The 21,444-nt window shown below is 31.3% G+C and overlaps 5 protein-coding genes across 5 annotated transcripts; 3 read left to right on the forward strand and 2 right to left on the reverse strand.

Annotated features, from left to right (window-relative positions):
* The first annotated feature begins 45 nt into the window (after positions 1-45).
* LOC135955175 (putative uncharacterized protein DDB_G0282133) lies at positions 46-6,971 on the forward strand. The gene is made up of 7 exons (XM_065505489.1): positions 46-332; positions 390-792; positions 857-928; positions 997-1,876; positions 2,068-2,655; positions 6,450-6,699; positions 6,766-6,971. The coding sequence occupies exons 1-7, from the start codon at positions 52-54 to the stop codon at positions 6,926-6,928; spliced, it is 2,637 nt and encodes an 878-aa protein (XP_065361561.1). The 5' UTR covers positions 46-51; the 3' UTR covers positions 6,929-6,971.
* Positions 6,972-7,175: 204 nt separating this feature from the next.
* LOC135954576 (pentatricopeptide repeat-containing protein 1, mitochondrial) lies at positions 7,176-10,367 on the forward strand. Its single transcript, XM_065504766.1, has 5 exons — positions 7,176-7,686; positions 7,747-8,302; positions 8,641-9,399; positions 9,483-9,657; positions 9,722-10,367. Exons 1-5 carry the CDS (start codon positions 7,272-7,274, stop codon positions 10,280-10,282), a joined length of 2,466 nt encoding a protein of 821 aa, XP_065360838.1. The 5' UTR covers positions 7,176-7,271; the 3' UTR covers positions 10,283-10,367.
* On the reverse strand, positions 10,261-11,111 carry Prpk (TP53 regulating kinase). The gene has a single exon (XM_065504768.1). It carries the CDS (start codon positions 11,048-11,050, stop codon positions 10,364-10,366), a length of 687 nt encoding a protein of 228 aa, XP_065360840.1. The 5' UTR covers positions 11,051-11,111; the 3' UTR covers positions 10,261-10,363.
* An 852-nt stretch (positions 11,112-11,963) lies between these two features.
* Positions 11,964-12,747, forward strand: CHMP2B (Charged multivesicular body protein 2b). The gene has a single exon (XM_065503850.1). It carries the CDS (start codon positions 12,029-12,031, stop codon positions 12,659-12,661), a length of 633 nt encoding a protein of 210 aa, XP_065359922.1. The 5' UTR covers positions 11,964-12,028; the 3' UTR covers positions 12,662-12,747.
* Dhrs4 (Dehydrogenase/reductase 4) lies at positions 12,670-14,120 on the reverse strand. The gene is made up of 4 exons (XM_065503849.1): positions 13,794-14,120; positions 13,327-13,729; positions 13,014-13,148; positions 12,670-12,951 (listed from the first exon to the last, which is right to left on the reverse strand). Exons 1-4 carry the CDS (start codon positions 14,057-14,059, stop codon positions 12,781-12,783), a joined length of 975 nt encoding a protein of 324 aa, XP_065359921.1. The 5' UTR covers positions 14,060-14,120; the 3' UTR covers positions 12,670-12,780.
* Positions 14,121-21,444: the final 7,324 nt, after the last annotated feature.

A 21,444-nucleotide genomic window follows, 5' to 3' on the forward strand; every position in this document is an offset into this window, starting at 1 on the left:
CCAATACAATAAATATAAGAATTTTAAAATCTTTTAGAAAACAAAAGTAAAATGCCAAGCTGTAACAGAGGCTCAAATCTCTTTAAAAAATCATATAATTTTCTTATTGACTCAACGCCGGAACAAAATATCAACCCTGAACATACAACAACTTCTTTAAAAAGCCTAGTTGAATCTCCTAAATCTTCTAGAAATGCTTCAAATGAAATCAAAAAACATCCAATTAGGAAATTGCGTAACAAAAAGAAATTCTTTACTTCATTGATAATGGACGACACCGATGACGAAATCATAAATAAAACGGCACAAAGAAAAAAAACTAGAAAGCCTAGGTAAGAAAAAGTTATAAAAAAATGTATAAAACTATTACAATATTCTAATTAAAATAGACAAACTAAATCACGCTACAAACAAGTCTGTAAAGTAACGCCCACAGTAGATTTGACCAAAATAGAAAACATGGAGTCTATAAAGCAGAATATTATTGTAAATACAATACACAAAGATGAGATACCAAAAAAGTGTTCACCACTTATCACTACTCAAGACTGTGCAGAAGTATTGAAACAGGTTGCCGATATTTATGATGTTGGTGATACCACATATGCGAAGCCTTGTCAATCCTATCGTAATTTTAAAACTCAGCCAAATCCCGTTTCACAAATAACTAATGGGAAAGGCAGTACGAAAGCCAGAAACCGCAAGAAAAAAGTGGACAAAATTGATAGTGAGTCGAGTGTTGAGAAAATAAGAAAACTAACAAATAGTTATGCTGGGGAAAATAAAGAAAATGTAAGTATGTACAGATTTCTAATCTAAAATTTTATTATTAAATTTGTATTTGATTGTTATATAGATTAATCCTCAAAATCTTGCTACAGATTCTAAAATTCCGCTATTAGCAAAACCCAAAAGTATTATATCACCAGTAAGTACTAGAACAAAATTGCAATTACCTATAGATCTAAAAACAAATGTATTTGACCCATTTTCTAGCATCTCTTCGAAACACAGTGTAGTGATGAAACGCCTCCAACCAAAAAATTAACATCAACCACAAAATCTGATCAAAATTTAGGCGTTGCAGACAAAATAGATGAAATTGACTTAACACTAGATGAACAAATCCAAAATAATGACATTAATAATGAAAATGTATCGAGTTGTGACTCTATAGAATGCGAAGAAGTTCGTGGTATAAACGAAAATTCTATAAAGGATTTAACATATATTTGTACACCTACCAAATCTATACTGTACAATAGCAGTGAAGTGAATACACCTAGACCAAGTTGTATGAATATATCGGATTTAAATGATTCAGACATGGAAATAACACAAGTTGCTAATAATCATAATTTTATAATGGACCGGCTAACTGAAAACAATCATCATGAACAAAATGTTATACAACAAACTAATGATTTGGATATGGATGTAACACATATTTTTAATGCTAATCAAAATAATATAATGGATCGAAAAAAGGCAGCTAATCAACAAACAGATTATGAAAATATGGACGTACTAATTTATCTAGAACAAATTTTAAATGATTTTGAATATAATTCAGATGACACATTTGATTCGAATCATAAAACACAAACTAATGTCAATATAATGGCTAAACGGGCGATTACTAATGGCTCTGCAGATCGTGATTATTATAGGGATTGTGTTATTTTTCAAAAACGTATAGATGAGGCTGAAGACTCTGTTAGCTCTGAAAATGATGGTAATTTCAATGAATCTACTCAATGCCAAAAGAATTCTAAAAGAAATTCTAATCACAATTTCGCATACACCGGCTTGCAAAACAAGCCGTTATATTTAAATCAGAATTTATGCAAGCAAAATGCTACATGGACTACATCAGGTAATTATTAAATTGCGAACTTTCGCACGATCACAATAATTATGTACATATACGAATATGTATTATAAATGTTATTGGTTTGTTTAAGTGAAAGTTCTCATTGTCACAAGGGTAAAAAACCTTAAAGTAATCCAATGTTGAAGATATAAATTACAAAATTTAAATATGTATTCTATTTATTACTTTCTCAGATAAAACAAATAACATTTCAACGAATCTAACTACAACAATGACTACCAAATGCCAAGTAACACCCACAGCAATCATTATGCATCAAATTCAAGTTAGTGCCAAAAAATCCGTTATACCTAGAAACAAAAAACCAAGGAAGACTATAAAAGCCAACAAAAGTTTAAATGGCTACTTTCAAATGAATTCCAATAAGGAATTAATCAAATTGCAAAAAGAAGCTGTAGAGTTGCAAAATTCAAATAACTCCCACGAAAGATCTTCAGCTAATTTATTGGCATTAAAAGACCATAAAGCTTCAAGCTATAATACAAAAACCAAACCAACTAATTTACCGATTGCTTTGCATCATCAACTTTCAAAACTTATGAATGGAAATGTCACATTTAATTCTACTATAAATGTTAATAATCTATATGAAACTCCGTCCACCAGTCCACCAACTCAAACGCACTATAATGAAGATTATGAAAAGAATTCTGAGCAACGATCAAGTCCATACTCTTCAAATACGACTGACGATAGCAATGACATACTATATAATTTTATAAAACCGCCGTTAGAAAATGCTGAAAATTCGTTTAAAAGTGGTAAGTATGTTTTACTTGATTTTCATATAAAAATTAGATTTATGGTAGAAAATATAAGTGATCACAGATGATCGTCCTTTTTCCATTTGGACCACTATTTGCCGACTTATAGCCACTTTTATGTTTTACTTGATTTTCATATAAAAAATTGATTTTTGGTTGAAAATATAAGTGATCACAGATGATCGTCCTTTTTCCATTTGGACCACTATTTGCCGACTTATAGCCACTTTTATGTTTTACTTGATTTTCATATAAAAAATTGATTTTTTGTTGAAAATATAAGTGATCACAGATGATCGTCCTTTTTTCATTTGGACCACTATTTGCCGACTTATAGCCACTTTTGTGTTTTACTTGATTTACATATAAAAAATTGATTTTTTGTTGAAAATATAAGTGATCACAGATGATCGTCCTTTTTCCATTTGGACCACTATTTGCCGACTTATAGCCACTTTTATGTTTTACTTGATTTACATATAAAAAATTGATTTTTGGTTGAAAATATAGATGATCGTCCTTTTTCCATTTGGACCACTATTTGCCGACTTATAGCCACTTTTATGTTTTACTTGATTTTCATATAAAAAATTGATTTTTGGTTGAAAATATAAGCAATCACAGATGATCGTCCTTTTTATATTTGGACCACTATTTGCCGACTTATAGCCACTTTTATGTTTTACTTAATTTTCATATAGAAAATTGATTTTTGGTTGAAAATGTAAGTGATCACAGATGATCGTCCTTTTTCCATTTGGACCACTATTTACCGACTTATAACCACTTTTATGTTTTACTTTTATTTCATATAAAAAATTGATTTTTGGTTGAAAATATAAGTGATAACAGATGATCGACCTTTTTCCATTTGGACCACTATTTACCGACTTATAACCACTTTTTTGTTTTACTTGAATTTCTTATAAAAAATATTGATTTTTGGTTAAAAATGTAAGTGATCACAGATGATCGTCCTTTTTCCATTTGGACCACTATTTGCCGACTTATAGCCAATTTTATCTTTTAGTTGACTTTCATATAAAAATTGATTTTTGGTTGAAAATGTAAGTGATCACAGATGATCGTCCTTTTTCCATTTGGACCACTATTTACCGACTTATAGCCACTTTTATGTTTTACTTGATTTTCATATAAAAAATTGATTTTTGGTTGAAAATATAAGTGATAACAGATGATCGTCCTTTTTCCATTTGGACCACTATTTACCGACTTATAATCACTTTTTTGTTTTACTTGAATTTCATATAAAAAATTGATTTTTGGTTGAAAATATAAGTGATAACAGATGATCGACCTTTTTCCATTTGGACAACTATTTACCGACTTATAACCACTTTTTTGTTTTACTTGAATTTCATATAAAAAATTGATTTTTGGTTAAAAATGGAAGTGATCACAGATGATCGTCCTTTTTCCATTTGGACCACTATTTGCCGACTTATAGCCACTTTTATGTTTTACTTAATTTTCATATAAAAAATTGATTTTTGGTTAAAAATGTAAGTGATCACAGATGATCGTCCTTTTTCCATTTGGACCACTATTTACCGACTTATAACCACTTTAATGTTTTACTTGAATTTCATATAAAAAATTGATTTTTGGTTGAAAATAAAGGTGATCACAGATGATCGTCCTTTTTCCATTTGGACCACTATTTACCGACTTATAGCCACTTTTATGTTTTACTTAATTTTCATATAAAAAATTGATTTTTGGTTGAAAATATAAGTGATCAAAGATGATCGTCCTTTTTCCATTTGGACCACTATTTACCGACTTATAACCACTTTAATGTTTTACTTGAATTTCATATAAAAAATTGATTTTTGGTCCTTTTTCCATTTGGACTACTATTCACAGACTTACAGCCAATTTTATCTTTTACTTGACTTTCATATAAAAAAAATTGATTTTTGGTTGAAAATGTAAGTGATCACAGATGATCGTCCTTTTTCCATTTGGACCACTATTTGCCGACTTATAGCCACTTTTATGTTTTACTTGATTTTCATATAAAAAATTGATTTTGGGTTGCAAATATAGGTGATCACAGATGATCGTCCTTTTTCCATTTGGACCACTATTTGCCGACTTATAGCCAATTTTATCTTTTACTTGAATTTCATATAAAAAATTGATTTTTGGTTGAAAATAAAGGTGATCACAGATGATCGTCCTTTTTCCATTTGGACCACTATTTGCCGACTTATAGCCACTTTTATGTTTTACTTAATTTTCATATAAAAAATTGATTTTTGGTTGAAAATATAAGTGATCACAGATGATCGTCCTTTTTCCATTTGGACCACTATTTGCCGACTTATAGCCACTTTTATGTTTTACTAGATTTTCATATAAAAAATTGATTTTTGGTTTCCGTGGTTTTCATATAGAAAATTGATTTGTGGTTGCAAATGTAAGTGATCACAGATGATCGTCCTTTTTCCATTGGGACCACTATTTGCCGACCTATAGCCACTTTTATGTTTTACTTGATTTTCATATAAAAAATTGATTTTTGTTTGAAAATGTAAGTGATCACAGATGATCGTCCTTTTTCCATTTGGACCACTATTTGCCGACTTATAGCCACTTTTATGTTTTACTTAATTTTCATATAAAAACTTGACCTTTGGTTGAAAATATAAGTGATCACAGATGATCGTCCTTTTTCAATTGGGACCACAATTTACCGACTTATAACCAATTTTATGTTTTACATGGTTTTCATATAAAAAAATGGATTGTTGAAAATGTGAGTGATCACAGATGATCGTACTTTTTCCATTTGGACCACTATTTACAGACTTATACCCACTTTTATGTTTTACTTGATTTTCGTATAAAAAATTGATTTTTGGTTGAAAATATAAGTGATCACACCACCATAGTGGGGAGGGTATAACACCCACCTTAAAAACCTTGTGCGCAGAGTACAGGTCGCAATTTTGACGATATTTCGATCAAATTGGGTACATATTATATTTGACCCAAGGACGAAGCCTATTGAAGCTGGCTGAAATCGGTCCATTATTTCACCTAGCCCCCATACAAATGTCCTTCCGAAATTGGACTTTATCGGTCATAAATGTTTAATTTATATATGTATCTCCACAAGTTCCGCTCCAAATAAGTTTTATATATACAAAATTCATGTCACCAAATTTTGTTACGATCGGTCCATAATTAGTCATAGCTCCTATATAGACCCACTTCCGAAAATCACTTTAACACAAAATTCAACATTGTTAACTTTAATATAGACATAAATCACACGACTTAATTTCATGGTGATCGGTCCATAATTGGTCATAACTCCCATATAAGGCCCACATCCGAAAATCACTCAAAAATATAAATTATTGAAATTTTAAAAGAAAAATGTTTTTGCTCTTTTACTTAGTGTAGGGTATTATATGGTCGGGCTTGACCGACCATTCTAAAAATCTGTTGTTGAAAAAAAATGTTTGTGAACAAAGTTGACGGACATGGCAATATCGACTCCACTATTTATACTTCACCATTACCACTAATGGTGATAGGTATAATTATAACTTCTATTTCTTGCTGGAAATTAGTTATAATGTTATATATATAGCATATTTGTTGAATGTATTGAATATTAAAAATTGATCTTTGGTCTGAAATTTAAATTATCATAGAATGAAGGTTATTGAAAATGTTAACGGAAATATGAGTGCTAACAGAATTAACAAAATTAAAAAGAATATAAATTTATTTACTTATCAATTGTATATTTCTAGATGTATTACAAATTCTCAATGATTTTAACACAAACATGCAATTACGTTTAAATAATGCTCACCACTTGTGTTTAAAAAATGCAACGGCTCTATATAACCAAAAAATTTGTGAAATTGCACAAGGAGTATTAAAAAAATCCGAAGAACAAAGAATCGAACTTGATGAAATTCGTTCCAATATTGGTCGATTGGTACGGGATTTAGAAGGGCAATATGATAAATTTATAAATAAATCCAAGCAGTTTGATGTGTAAGTGTAAATTCATTAAATTTTTCGTTCAAATTTATAATAATTCAAAATTAAATATTTAAAAAGTCACAAGGAAATAACAGAACGTGTATTGGAAAGCATAACGAATGCAGATATACCAAATTTGATAACAAATGATCATGAGGAATTAATAAAACAGTTAAATATTGAACAAAATAAATTAGTTCAAAAAGTGTGGCAAACATATGTAGAAAAACATAAAAATTAGATACTGCTATTTATATTATATAAAAGAGTTAATATTTATTTTAAAATAATAGCCCTTAAAATTACATTCAATTCTTTTTAATAAAATAGAGTATGTATAATAAATACTTGAAACAATTTTGAATTTAACGGAATTTTTGTTTCTCATTATCACAACCATTTCCCTACCCTTATCCAATTATAAAACTTGGCAACTTTGTAATTGTTTACCTTTTTGTTGTTGCTTCAATCATACGGTGAATTTGCGTGCTTGATTTTAGTTGGAAGCATTTTCTGAAAAATTTAACTTAAATTTAAAAAGTTTACAAGAATTATAAATTAAAATTTAAAATATTATTGAAAATATGTTTACTAGAATATGGGCATGTAGAAATTTGTGTAAAATATCAAAACACATTTTAGTGACGCAACAATTTGCGGCCTTCTCTAAATATTCCATAATTCAGACACCACGATACCTACATGTAAAAACTTACGATAAAGATGCCGGCCTAGAAAAACAAAGGGCTGCAAATAAAATTTCCCATACAGACGAACAGGAAATTGAAGGTGACGAATCAGTGTTACCTAAGATAAGGAGACGGAAACATAATATAAATAGAGAAGAAACAAAGTTAAAGCCAGATTCTTTAGAATCAAAAGAAGTGAAGAAACCAATTGAATTGGGAATTTCACAGGAAAGAGTTGTAGGTGACAAAACTAAAGAAGACCCTGATGTATTTGGTAATGCTCCCAAAGAAGCCATGGTGGAAGATGAAGGTATATTAATATTTTTTAATGTTTTTTAAATAATTTATGTAATTCTTCTTAAATTTTTAGGAGACCTACAAGAAGAAGAATACATCAGTCGACCAACACGTAGTTCCAAAAAACTACGAACAAAAGAATATGCCATGATGATAAAAGATCACTTTAATAATCATCGAGTGAAAGAGGCTCTGGAAGTCTTGGAAGTACGCATGTTGAAAGAAGACCGTGTTAAACCAGAAAACTACATCTACAATTTAGTGATCAGTGGTTGTGCCAAGGCTGGTTATACCCGTAATGCATTTAATTTATTTACAAAAATGCGTCAACGTGGTCTAAAAGTTAAACAAAGTACTTATACATCACTTTTTAATGCCTGCGCTAATGCGCCGAGTCGTCAAGATGGTCTAACAAGAGCCATACGTTTGAGAGAATCGCTGCTGGAAAGTGGTTATGAGTTTAATGTGAAGAATTATAATGCCATGATTAAAACATTTGGACGTTGGGGAGATGTTAAGACTGCCTATATCTTAGCTGATGAAATGAGGGATAAGAATTTGCAAATGACTGGAGAAACTTTTAATTTCCTATTGCAGGCCTGTGCTAGTGATGAAAAACATGGATTTAGGTAAGTGTAAGCGTGAACTAGTAATAGTGGTATATTATACTGTGCCGAATCTTAGTATACACCATTGTAATTTTTAAGATAAATATTTTTGGTGAACAAAAAGTTTTTTATCTTAAATCTCAGCCATTTGTTGTCAGCCGATTTTTATCGATTTTAAATATCAACCTAAGTAAGACTATGGCAGATATACTAATCAATCATGTATGTAAGTTATGTGGGGGCTTTGGAAATTTGATTTCAACAGACAGACATATGTATACCTATGAGTGGTAACATGGTGAAGGGTATAAACACATATTTTTGATAAAATATTAAAAAAAAATACATTTTTCTTCCAGACATTGCCTATTAACTTGGCATAAAATGTTACAAAAACACATAGAACCCGATTATTATTCATTCAATGCAGTCTTGAGATGTGTACGTGATTGTGGTTTTGGTGATTTAGACGCAATGGAAAATGTTTTACAGCAAATCCTCAGTGAAACACCTGCTAAACAAATTACAGCTAAATCAACAATTACTGAAATCTCCAACAGTGGTATTGAAAGTATTTCGCCTACAACTACAAATGATGATAACATTGCTAATAGTATGGCAGTAAATATGTCTAACAGTGACAGTGCATTACAGATTCAAAGTGAAGCTACCAGCCTGGAATTACCAAATTTACTAGCCGCTCAACCTCACTTGGGAAGTATGGTGTCATTGAGTGAAGTACAAAAACCACATGAAAGATTTCTATTGCTGGGAGGTCTGACCGGGTTCTTGGAACTCATGAAATCGAACAATATTACACCAGATATAGAAACATTTACCACAATGTTGGAGGTAATCCCACCCACAAATACAGCGGAGAAACAACTTTTAACGTACATACGCAAAATAGGCCTCAAAGCGGATATCGACTTTTTCAATATCCTAATTAAGAAAAGAGCCATGCGTTTTAATTACGAAGGTGGTAAAGAAGTTTTATCCATGATACGCACAGCTGGTCTCTACCCAGATATAGTAACATATGGCGTTTTAGCTTTGGGTTGTACAACAGTTGAAAGTTCTAGAGAATTATTGGAGCAAATGCGTCACAGTGGTATACGGTAAGTCGGTTTTAATGTCAATTATTTAAATATATTTGCATAATAACTTTGAATGAAACCACAAATATATGAATTTATTTCAGAATGAATATTCAGATTTTGGGTGCTATGCTACGACAAGGCTGTGCTCAAAAAGCTTTTCCATACATTTGCGAAATTATGCAAATTAGTTTGGATGAAAACGTCAAGCCCAACGAAATATTCATCAGACATTTACACAATTTTCATCTACAATGTGCCCGAGCAATAGATGCCAGAGTAAGTGATTTCACTAAAAATAACTATTACAATTTGTAACATATATTTATCTTAATGCTTATAGCACCCGACAACTAAAACCAAAGTTTTCAAAAAGGAACACAAGCAATTTTGTGATAAATATAGACTGTATCTGGAAGAACACTCCATAGACGGTCTGAAATTAGAAGATGCTATTAAAAAAATTAAAGAGCGTCCATATGACCATTATAAGGAGGACGATGTAGAAGGCATGGAACCCCTGAAAAACGAAAAACTAGCCAAGAAAAATAAACTACGTAAATATATAAAGAAAATAAAGATCGAAAATCTTAATGGTGACGAGGTGTCACAGCCAGATACAAAACTGCTTGATAACTACGAGGAGAAAGCTAATAACAAAGTTGATTATTCACAAAAAATCATCAACAAAAAAGACGTTAAATATCAACCTACGAAAAAAACAAATCTAAATAATCCTTTTAAAGGTGATGAGCTGTCACAGCCGGATACAAAACTGCTTGATAACTACGAGGAGAAAGTTGATAATGAAGTTGAGTCTTCTCCGAAAGTCATCAACAAAAAAGACGTTGAAAATCAGCCTACGAAAAAAACAAATCTAAATAATCCTTTTAGGATAGCTTAATTGTAAAGTGAGTTTAATTTTTATTTCATTTAAATGTTGTTTATTTCTTAAGTAAAATTAAAGAAAACCAAACTTGAAAATTTAACCAATCATTGTCCTTTTACGTCCTCTTGCTCTGACTTCTTCGAATTTAGCCACCACCGATTCCTCATCTTTACCGCATTCTTTGCGATAGGCTTGTAACATGTACTCGAACATATAAGGTTGCTCACTGTGAGTACTTAGTAGGGCACGCTCGAGCACATATAAATCCACTCCTTTATCTTCTGCACCTTGATTATAGTGGCTCAAACCAAAATCTATGAACACAACTTCGAATTCCGTAAAATCATCTTCGCATTTAGGATTTATCAGAATATTTGATGTAGTCAGATCACCATGGATTATATTATTTGCATGCATTTTTCCAATAGTGCTACCTATGTCTGCACATAATGATTTAAGAACTTCTTCAGCCTTATCCTCTTCACTAGCCACCGTTCTCTGTATGTATTCCTTTGCGGTTATTGCTTTATCGAAATATTGCATGTAAATTTTACGTTCATTTAAATCCATATGAAGCATTCTGGGTGCAAGTATACCAGCATTTTGACAACGTCCCGCTGCTTTTGTTTCAGCCTTCATGCGCTGTCTGGTGATTTGATTGTCCAATTCGTGATGGCGATATGTTTTTACAAATCTTTCTTTTATCAGACATTTTTCACCTTTGTATTCTCCTAAATACAAACGACCTTCAGCTCCTTGTTTTATGATTTCCTCCGCCGGCATTTTAGTTGGATTTTTGTCCAATGTAGTGCCCAAGAATTGGATAATAAAAACAAAAAGAAAATAATGTGCGATTACAGTGTTGCATTCAAATCTACTTGTACGCTAAGTAACCGTTACCTGTTGGGAAATAACCTCAGAGTTATATTTAGTTTTATATATTGGATAAAATATAAAGTTTATTTAAATGTGTGTTAAAAACGAAGCAAATTATTTTTAGCGGTTGTTTTTCTATCAAATAGATATACATATTAACAGGAAAAAATTATTAAAATATTACGTGTTAGGTTTCTTAATTTGTTCCAATATGTTTTCTTGTTGACCAAATTTGCGACATAATCTGCGATTTTAAATTGAGCACTACAAAATATTTGGGGTGATCGAAATTGTTTGTCATAAACGTCAAACGATTAGGTATATTTTATTTCATGGACAGATGATGATTATTCTTGGAATTTTAAACATAAATTAACAAGAGGAAAAAGGAATTTAGATTTAATATCGAATCACGGTATGATTTTTATTTCTCATATGTTTTATTTAAAAAACTTAATTGTAAATGATTATTTTTTGTCAAATTATATGTAACTATGATTATTTTTGAGTTTACGTAGTCATATACCACAACTACCTCGATTTTGTATCTGGATTAAATATCATAAACAAGTAATTATCATAAAGTAAATTATCATAAACAAAAAGAATATATAATCGTAGACATTTCCAAGGACGTAAATAATTTATCTTGAGTCCTGTTGCAAATGAGTAATTTTCCTCTTTTTTAACTACCAGTTACTTAAATTTACATAAACAATCGTGTTTCTGACATCAATGACAATATGCCATTAATGTCAGCTGTTTGTGTTTGTTTTGGTTATCATATTCTTGTAAACATAAAGAAAAAACTTGAAAAGTGATTCATCTGTGAAAAAACAGATTTGTAAAATATTCCAAATAATTACTCCTTAAAAACGACAGAAAATGTTTAATAATCTTTTCGGTAAAGCGCCGTCACTCAAGGAGCAACAACGTGAAAATGATAAAAGTTTAAGAAAAGCTTCTCGTGACATTGAACGGGAACGAAGAAAACTGGAGGAGGAGGAAAAGAAACTTCAAATGGAAATTAAAAAGAATGCAGCTCAAGGAAATAATGACGTTTGTCGTATACTGGCCAAACAACTAGTTGAGATACGTAAGCAGAAGGCTCGTACATTTGCTGCAAACAGCAAGATCACTTCGATTGGCTATCAAAACAAAAATATTGGCACCAATGTGGCTTTAAGTAATGCCATGAGCACATCGGCAAAGACCATGGCTGATATGAACAAAATTATGAAACCGGAAAGTATTGCAGCAAATGTTAGAGACTTCCAACAGGCTAATATGAAAATGGAAATGACCGATGAAATGATCAATGATACACTTGATGATATGTTGGCTGATTCTGATGATGAAGATGAAACCAATGCTGTTGTCAATAAGGTTCTGGACGAAATTGGCATTGAAATCTCAGGACAAATGTCAAAAATACCATCGACAGCATCTGGTGACTTGGAAGATAAACGCACTGACAAAGATATAGCTGCTCAATTGGCTAAATTGCGTTCCACGTAGAATAGTAATTTTCATTAGTTTTAATATTATATTGTATTTCTTTTCCGATTATGTTTTTATTAATAAATTTATATAACACATACAAATGGTAATAATTGAAAATTTAATTTTACATTTTCTTACAAACGACCAGTCATTCCACCTGAGGCTATGATAGTTTCACCAGTGATATAACTTGCATCTTCTGATACTAAAAATGATACCACTCCAGCCATTTCGTCTGGCAAACCCAAACGGTTTAGTGGTATTTTAGATAAGGCAGCCTCATTTGCTGCTTCATCTTCGTAAAGCTATAATATTTATGATATTTTTAAAATAAGCAAATTTAAGAAATTCGATTTTCATTACTTACGGTTTTTGAAAATTTAGTTTTGATGATACCAGGAGCCAAACAATTAACACGAATTCCTTCAGGTGCCAAGTCTTTGGCAGCTGCTTTCGTAAGACCAATTAAGGCAGTTTTGCTAACGGAATAAGCGCCTAGAAGCTGAAAATGTATAGCAATTTATACAATAAAATTATAATGGGTAAATGTTTGAGATGAAATACTAGAAATTGAAAACATGTTTATTGATAGCTTTATTTTAAATTTTGTGGAGAAAGTATAGATTTTGTTAATGTTTACAATAAAATGGCATAAATTAACAAATGACTACATAACTTACCTCAAATGCATCATAACCAGCTATAGATGAAACAAATACAATGCTGGAATTCTTTTCTTTACGCAAATACGGTAAAGCCTCCTTGGCCAGCAAGTATGAGGATTTAACATTAACATCGAAAATCTTGTCCCACACCTTTTCATCACAATCCAAAACACCACCCACAGCGGGATTAGTGGCTGCATTTGAAACCAAAATATTTATTTTACCATACTTACGTATGGTCTCATCGAAAAGTTGTTTACGGTCTTGAGACTCACTAACGTGACATTTCAAGCCCATAACATGTAAATTAAGTTTAAGCAGCTCATCGACAGCTTTATCTACATTATTCTGTTTGCGACTGCTAATGACTACATTGGCACCATCTTGTGCCAAACGTTTGGCTATCGAAAATCCAATACTACAAACAGGTTTTTGAGACATTATTTTGCAATTATTTTGTTTATAATTTTGTTATTGCTTACCCATCAGTAGAAGCTGTAACTACAGCTACTTTACCTTGTAAACGCTTCATATTGCTGCTGGTTAATGTGTTACTGTCACCGACAAACCTTTGCTGGCAATGATTAGGCCTTAGTATGTGAAAAGTTGTTGGTTTTTTCAGTTGTATTTGTTTTTGATTAACAGACAGAACTTTGAACTCACGGTAACCGGCTATAGAATATGGTGACGATGTACTTTTTGTTTGTAACAACACTCTATTTCCAAGCTGCTTGATAGTATGCAACATATTTATCGTAAATTTAAACCCAATTATAATTAACTAATAACAAAATGTTTATTATTAATTATATACTTGTTTATGTATTATTATTAAATTCGGACTTTGATTAAAAAAAATCAGCTGTTTGATATACATATATGTAGATGATAACAAAATATTTTCAGAAATTTAATGCATACTTCTAGACATTAAATATAATTTTAAATTGAAAAATCTATAAAATACATATAAAGTAGGGTGGCCCGGTTTACACGAATCTTAAACAAGACAGACACTATTTCTCATAATGATTGAAGTTATTGAGTTTGCAATAACATTACACCGTACTACAAAAAGAGAAAAAATCGTTAGACACAAACCCGAACTATAAATTAAATGAAGAAAAACTGCGTTTTCAGTTTTTCATTTCGTGATCCTCTGCCCTTTTAAAAGGACTTCAAAGTTTCAATGAAGTACATTTTTCAAAAAATATTTAAAAATACTCCTGCTGATCTTACAATGACAAATTTTATGTCAAAAGAACAAAAAGAGTTGTAAAATATTTTGTATTATCTTTATTTTATCCTGTAAGGATCAAAAATGTCCTTCAAAATGTTTATCCTTTAATGTTGCCAATAAATTCCTTTTAAAAAAATAGTGCGATAAGATCCAAATATTCTATACTAAATGTCAAATTGTCATCCTTTATATATATAATGTTCAAATTAAAATATATAAAAAAATAATTTATTACACCATTTCCAATTGTATTTCAGAAATTTCCAATTGTATTTCAGAATTTTCCAATTGTATTTGTATTTCAGAATTTTTAATTTATACTTAAAAAGTTTCTAATTGTATTTCAGAATTTTCCAATTGTATTTCAGAAATTTCTATTTGTATTTCAGAAATTTTCTTTTGTATTGCTATTAGAATTTTCTGAAATACAAATGGAAATTTCTGAAATACAATTGGAAAATTCTGAAATACAATTAGAAACTTTTTAAGTATAAATTAAAAATTCTGAAATACAAATGGAAATTTCTGAAATACAATTGGAAAATTCTGAAATACAATTGGAAATTTCTGAAATACAATTAGAAATTTCTGAAATATAAATGGAAATTTCTGAAATATAATTGGAAAATTCTGAAATATAAATGGAAAATTCTGAAATATAATTGGAAATTTCTGAAATATAATTGGAAAATTCTGAAATATAAATGGAAAATTCTGAAATATAATTGGAAATTTCTGAACTTCAATTGGAATTTTCTGAAATATAATTAGAAATTTCTGAAATACAATTAGAAATTTCTGAAATACAATTGGAAATGGTGTAGTTTACAAAAAAATTTTATTAAGAAAAGTGCATGTTTATAATCTACACCACCATAGTGGGGGAGATATAATGGGTTAGGGCTAGGGATGCCAATCCCGAAATCCCGATCCCGAAAATCCCGGGATTTTTCGGGATCGGGATTTCCCGAATCCCGGGATTTGTGAAAAAGAATCCCGGGATTTTTCGGGATTAACAAATCCCGAAATATTATGAGAGTTTTGATATTTTAGGAAGATTTTTGAAGCACCCAAAATACTTAGAAAGCTAAATTTCAGCATATTTTTTATAATACTAATCTCGCTTCAAATCCAAACGCAGACAGATTTTTTCATTTGAATCGGAGAGCAGCACGTCTCCCTTGCATTAACAGGCTTTTACACAATTTACACTTTTACGAAATTTATGTTCAAGTTATTTTCTAAAACGGACTAGGGGCAAATGTAGCCCGATTTCCGCAGTACTTTACAGTATAATTTCAGAGTATTTACAACTTATTTTGTGCAAAATTTTATAAGGATTGCCGCATAATCAAGATATTTATGACTGCTCAAACAGTACTCCGGAGGACAATTGTATGGAGCTAAGGGAAATCATGGACCATTTTATTTTAATTTAACGCATTAGTTTTTGATTTGTTATGTTTTTACTTAAATATATTAATGATATAATAGTTTTTATTGTTGAATTTGATGTTTTTGACGTTTAACTAAAATCCCGAAGTCCCGAAAAATCCCGAAATCCCGAAAAATCCCGGGATCCCGAAAAATCCCGGGGTCCCGAAAAATCCCGGGATCCCGGGATTTACATTTCTAAAATCCCGAATCCCGGGATTTGTAAAACCCAGTCCCGTTTGGCATCCCTAGTTAGGGCTGATGTTCGCAACATACAAAAATATTGTCCCAACACCAACCTTAAAGCATACCGAACTGCTCAGTATCACTTTCTGAGTCGACTAAGAGATGTCCGTCTGTCTGTCCGTCCGTCCATGTAAACCTTGTAATTAAACTACAGGTCGCAAGTTTTAAGATGATTCGACAAAATTTGGCACAAACCTTTATATTGCCCCAAGGACAAAGCCTATTTGATTAGAATCGGTCCATTATTTCTCCTAGCCCCCATACGATTGCTCTAATTTTTTTTTTTTTTTAAATAAACACAAACTGCGAAGCGTTTAACTTGTCTGCAGATACACCCAGAGTCTCTGGCGGGAATTGAACCCGCAAGCCCCAGATTGATAGTCAAGCACACTATCGTCTAGTCTAACGGGGCACCCAATTGAAAATAGTTAAGCTCTCATAAATATCTTAATTATAAACATATTTAAACCAAATTCAGCACAATTAAGTTTTATATAAGCCGAACTCTCACGACCAAATTTTGTAACGATCGGTCAACAATGTTCCATAGCTCTCATATAAGCAACATTCTTAAAAATATCATTAATATACATAAATCTCTGAAATATGTCAGTATCCAGACAAAATTCAACACAAATATGTTGCATATATTCGCAAAGTATCCCACCAAATTTTCTGGCGATTGGTCCATAATTAGTCATAGCTCCCATATAAGGCCCACTACCGAAAATGTTGGTATTCAAATAAGATTCAACACAAATAAGTTTCATTTCACAAGAAAACTCTTTATAATCATAAAATGGTATAGTCCTTATAATACCCTACACCGAGTAGGGTATTATAAGGTCTATAAGGACTATACCATTTTACTTGTTTATTAAAAAGTATTCTTCGTTGCTTTTCACAACGGTTTTTGTTATATTTTTTTCGAATGAAATATTAAAATAAAATATAAAAAATCAAACAATGCAAATTTAAAATATTATTTAACACTTAAGTAGTGAAGATAGAAGGATGAAATTTTGGCATGTGGTATTCAATATTTGGATCTTTAACTCACCATTTTTTTAAAAAAAAAATTATTAGAAATCTAAAAGGATATTCAAGGATAAAAATTTTAAAGGACATTTTTGACATCTTTATATCCTGAATGGATAAAATAAAAATAATACGAAATATTTTACAACTCTTCTTGATCATTTGACACCAAATTTGATATAGTAGGATGATCAGAAGTATTTTAAAATATTTTTTTTTAAAATGTACTCCTTTGAAAATTTGAAGTCCTTTCAATAGGAAACAGGATGCTTTTAAAAGTAAACAGGATAATAACTTTAATTTCACATCAATCGGGAATTTTTCTTAATTAACATATTTGCTGCAAAACATTTGAGTTTGTTGATGAAAGGGGAAAGAGGAATGGAAATGGTACTCTGTTTCTTGTACATGAAGTTTTTGTTGAGTTTGTCATCCACATTTATTCGTTCTGTACAGAAATGTCAAAAACTGAAAAGCAAAAACTTCACTGTGTGGACACGAATGCAGTTTCAAAAGAGAATTTAAAAATGTCCATCTTTTACACAATGTATGTACATAATTTGTTATATTTTGAAACAGGAAGCAGTAACATCAAAAATATAATTTTGGCTAAATTAAATAAAGTTTTTGTATGGAGGTCGATGCGGTCTGGTAGATTCATTAACCCATTTCTTTAAAATATGTCTTATCATTCCCGCTGAATGGTTTACATTAAATTTTTAGTTCTAGGTCAAAAAGGTAATATTTTTGGTGGTACACTTTTTGTTTATCAAATGATACATTCATATCTTTTGATAACTATGAAATGTAAATCCTCTTGCAGAGATAGTAGTACTGTTTATTTTTTAAAATGAAATAAAGATAAATATCTACACTGTCATTAATAAGAATAAAGTTAAATTAATTTTATATTCCTATTAATCTTGGTGATGGAACTATACGATCTCTTAAATTCGCGTAGTGTAAGATGGGGTCAAAATTTATGTTATAAATTAAAAAATAAAAATTATGAAAATTCCAAAGATAGTTTTTATAAAAAAAAATGTATAGAAAATAACAAAATATTTGTGTTTTACAAAAATATGGCCTAATTTATTTTCCATACAAAATTTTAATTTAAAATTTAAATTGAATACCGAACCTTTGTACATAACATCATGATATATGTATATACATATGTATATTATGATGAATATTGTTTTCGAATAGAAAGACAAACTTATTTCCAATCATGATGAAGGGTATAAATACGTACCTATAAATAGGTGTGTATGGATGTATATCTTGTAGATTTTTAATTTAATTTTTATCACACTTATTTCACTGAGTAATGAATGAGCAGGGAAATCGCAAATATACTCTAAAAACAAAATCTATGTACATATATATTTGTCAAAGCTAAAATATTATTTTTATTAGAAAACAATACAATTTCTTAATTAAAAAAAATTTTATATGTATTTAAAAATGAAGAAAACTATTGCATTTTTTTGGAGCTATTGGCACACTACTCAGTAAGACTGTGTTGGCTACCAGGGCACTGTGACATACAGGGAAATGAGGTAGCAGATGAACTGGCAAGACATGGTTCTGATCTAGATCATGATACTAGGGAACGGGGGGTTAAACCACCTACATGTTACTACTACAGGTTAATTTATGAAAGATTCCGCAAGTATGCAAACCAATCCTGGAGCAGTAGATCGGATTGCAAAGTGTCCAGGGCCTTATGGCCAAAACTGTACGCAACCGGTACATTGATAGAGTTGGACAGGTATAATCTTAGGATTCTAGTAGAAGTGATAACCGGTCATTGCTCAATAGGAGCCTTTAAGGATAAATGGGATAATGGCACACAGGATTTCTGTAGAGTGTGTGGGGACGCAGAGGAGCTAGAGACAGTAGAGCACATAATGTGCAACTGTCCAATGTTACAGGGTCACAGACTTAGATGGCTAGGAAATAGATTTCTGGACGAACTTGGTAGTGTTGCTGGCTGCGAACTGAGCAACAAACTAGGTTTCATTAAGGGAATAGGGTGGCTATTTAAGGGACGTTCTACATCGACTCCGAATCCGGGATAAGATCTCTCTTTCTTTCTTTCTCTCTCTTTTTTTAATATACGGTTTTGGACTCTTCTTTCATTCTTAATCTAACCTCACTATCTTTATCTTTTGAAGGGAATCACAATGGACCTCAAGGTCTCCGAGTGGACACCCCTTCCTAAGCTAACCTAACCTATTGCATTTTTAAAGAATTGTATATACATGCATAGATTTTAGAATCATGAGTATTTTTTCAAGATTTCAAAACAATAGCATTTGTCATATTATTAGCAGTCGCAACTGATATCCATATTGGTGTTTTACTATTTTGCCATTAAAAACTCATTATCATAACAATCTAAGATAGAGGGTATTAAATATAGAGTTGTGTAGCTCATGAATGACCTAGTTCAATTGAGCTATTCACTCAACTGAGCGAAGTGAATCATTCATCATACTGAGCGTTTTCAGCTCAGCACTGAGCGTTTTCAACTGACCGCTGAGCGTTTTCAACTGAGCGCTGAGCGGTTTCAGTTCAGTGCTCATGAAAGAGCTGCACAAGCACATTCATTTGTCGTCTTCAATGTTTCACATGTTTCACTTTACTCGTCAATGCTCTTACATTCTTTCGCTCACTGACATTGAAAAGTGAGTATTGCGTCCAACAGAAATAAAACGACCCAGCGGGAAAAAATGATAGGACTTCAGTTTGTAGGCCTTCTAAAAGGCATACTTACACATTCTAAAAGATCCGATACTCATTCCACACTGCCTGCTCTTAGAAGGTGTTCAAGAAGGCCTATGAATCCCCTTCAAATAACAAGTGGTTAAATAAAAATAGTCTACATCAAAAAATAACATACTCTGCATCTCTTTGATTAACTCTCTTTACAAAATTTACAACAATAAATTGCTTGATGTCGCTTCTTATTTATTTTTGTTGCTTTTTAAGTATGTAATCAGAAATTATCATGTTTCAAAAAATTAAACAAACAACTTCATTTTAATTCTTATTCTTATTTTAGATCTTCTAATAAGACTTTAAATCAGTAATGTTCACGCCATACAACAATTGTTTGAAAAATTTATACACATTTGTTACGCTCTTTTAAAAACTTTTGTTCATTCATCGTTTAGCTCTCGATGAAAACACATGCGACGGACTATCGTCATTTTTTTCAGACATTTACTAAGCATTGTTGTTGGTTGTTTTTGGACGAAGCATAGCAAACACAAGCGTTTCAATTGCAATTGAACACATAATAACAAAGTCAAAAATAAATACAAAATTAAATAGAATTTAGGCCGTATAATGCATATTTTTTCTTTTCCTTAAAATTTAAATTACATTCATTAAATAAATTGGTTATATGTGACAAAAATTCTAAATCTAAACTTTCATTATTTTGTTCTTATTTTAAATGTTTGACATTATGTTTGCTGGGTAGCTCTCTTACCAATACATCTTCATTTTTATTTTTGAACATCACTGCTTTAAATAGGTCTTCCATGGTAGACGTTCTATAAAACTTTAAAATGCATGACTTTTCATAGGCCGTATTTGATGCCTAATTTCTAATGCTTTTTTCTCTTTTAGGCCTTCTCATGTAGCTCTTCCATAAGACTTTGCAGTAGTCCTATCTTTCTAGGCATTCCATATGTCATTCCTCTACAGGCCTTTCATTAGAGCAGTAATAACAGGTTTTTGTACAGGCATAAGACCATATAGCAGCCCTACAAATAGCCCTTCCAAAGTAGACCTTCTAATAGCCCTTCCAAAGTAGACCTTCTAATAGCTCTTCCCAATTAGGCCTTCTAGAAGCCCTTTCAAAGTAGGCCTTCTAGTAGCCCTTCCTAAGTAGGCCTTCTCTCAGCCCTCTAACAGCAGCGAGTGTGCAAGGCCTTGGCTCGCAATGACACGCCGTGTAAAATTTAAATGATTTTGCAATGCGGCTAGAAGTCCTTGTGTCTGCAAAAGAAGGCCTTTAGGAAGGCCTCTTTACTGCATCTTTTTCCCGCTGGGTATTTATGGTATGGTGATGTAGAATGAAATAAAGAAAGAGTATTGCTACAGTTTGTAAGTAAATTTCATAAAAAATAGTAATGAAAAAGGGAAATACATAATTGTTA

Source organism: Calliphora vicina, chromosome 3, assembly GCF_958450345.1.
Source record: "Calliphora vicina chromosome 3, idCalVici1.1, whole genome shotgun sequence".
NCBI classification, from domain to species: domain Eukaryota; kingdom Metazoa; phylum Arthropoda; class Insecta; order Diptera; family Calliphoridae; genus Calliphora; species Calliphora vicina.

Bases quoted from the DNA above. Each gene is read 5' to 3' on its own strand.
- Dhrs4 (XM_065503849.1), bottom strand. From the start codon at position 14,059: ATGTTGCATACTATCAAGCAGCTTGGAAATAGAGTGTTGTTACAAACA. The intron at 13,730-13,793 runs GTAAGCAATAAC...ACCTGTTTGTAG, and splicing joins GTTACAGCTTCTACTGATGG to TATTGGATTTTCGATAGCCA. The intron at 12,952-13,013 runs GTAAGTAATGAA...TAAATATTATAG, and splicing joins AAACTAAATTTTCAAAAACC to CTTTACGAAGATGAAGCAGC.
- LOC135954576 (XM_065504766.1), top strand. From the start codon at position 7,272: ATGTTTACTAGAATATGGGCATGTAGAAATTTGTGTAAAATATCAAAA. The intron at 7,687-7,746 runs GTATATTAATAT...TTAAATTTTTAG, and splicing joins AGCCATGGTGGAAGATGAAG to GAGACCTACAAGAAGAAGAA. The intron at 8,303-8,640 runs GTAAGTGTAAGC...TTTTTCTTCCAG, and splicing joins GATGAAAAACATGGATTTAG to ACATTGCCTATTAACTTGGC.
- LOC135955175 (XM_065505489.1), top strand. From the start codon at position 52: ATGCCAAGCTGTAACAGAGGCTCAAATCTCTTTAAAAAATCATATAAT. The intron at 333-389 runs GTAAGAAAAAGT...TAATTAAAATAG, and splicing joins AAAAAAACTAGAAAGCCTAG to ACAAACTAAATCACGCTACA. The intron at 6,700-6,765 runs GTAAGTGTAAAT...ATATTTAAAAAG, and splicing joins AAATCCAAGCAGTTTGATGT to TCACAAGGAAATAACAGAAC.
- CHMP2B (XM_065503850.1), top strand. From the start codon at position 12,029: ATGTTTAATAATCTTTTCGGTAAAGCGCCGTCACTCAAGGAGCAACAA.
- Prpk (XM_065504768.1), bottom strand. From the start codon at position 11,050: ATGCCGGCGGAGGAAATCATAAAACAAGGAGCTGAAGGTCGTTTGTAT.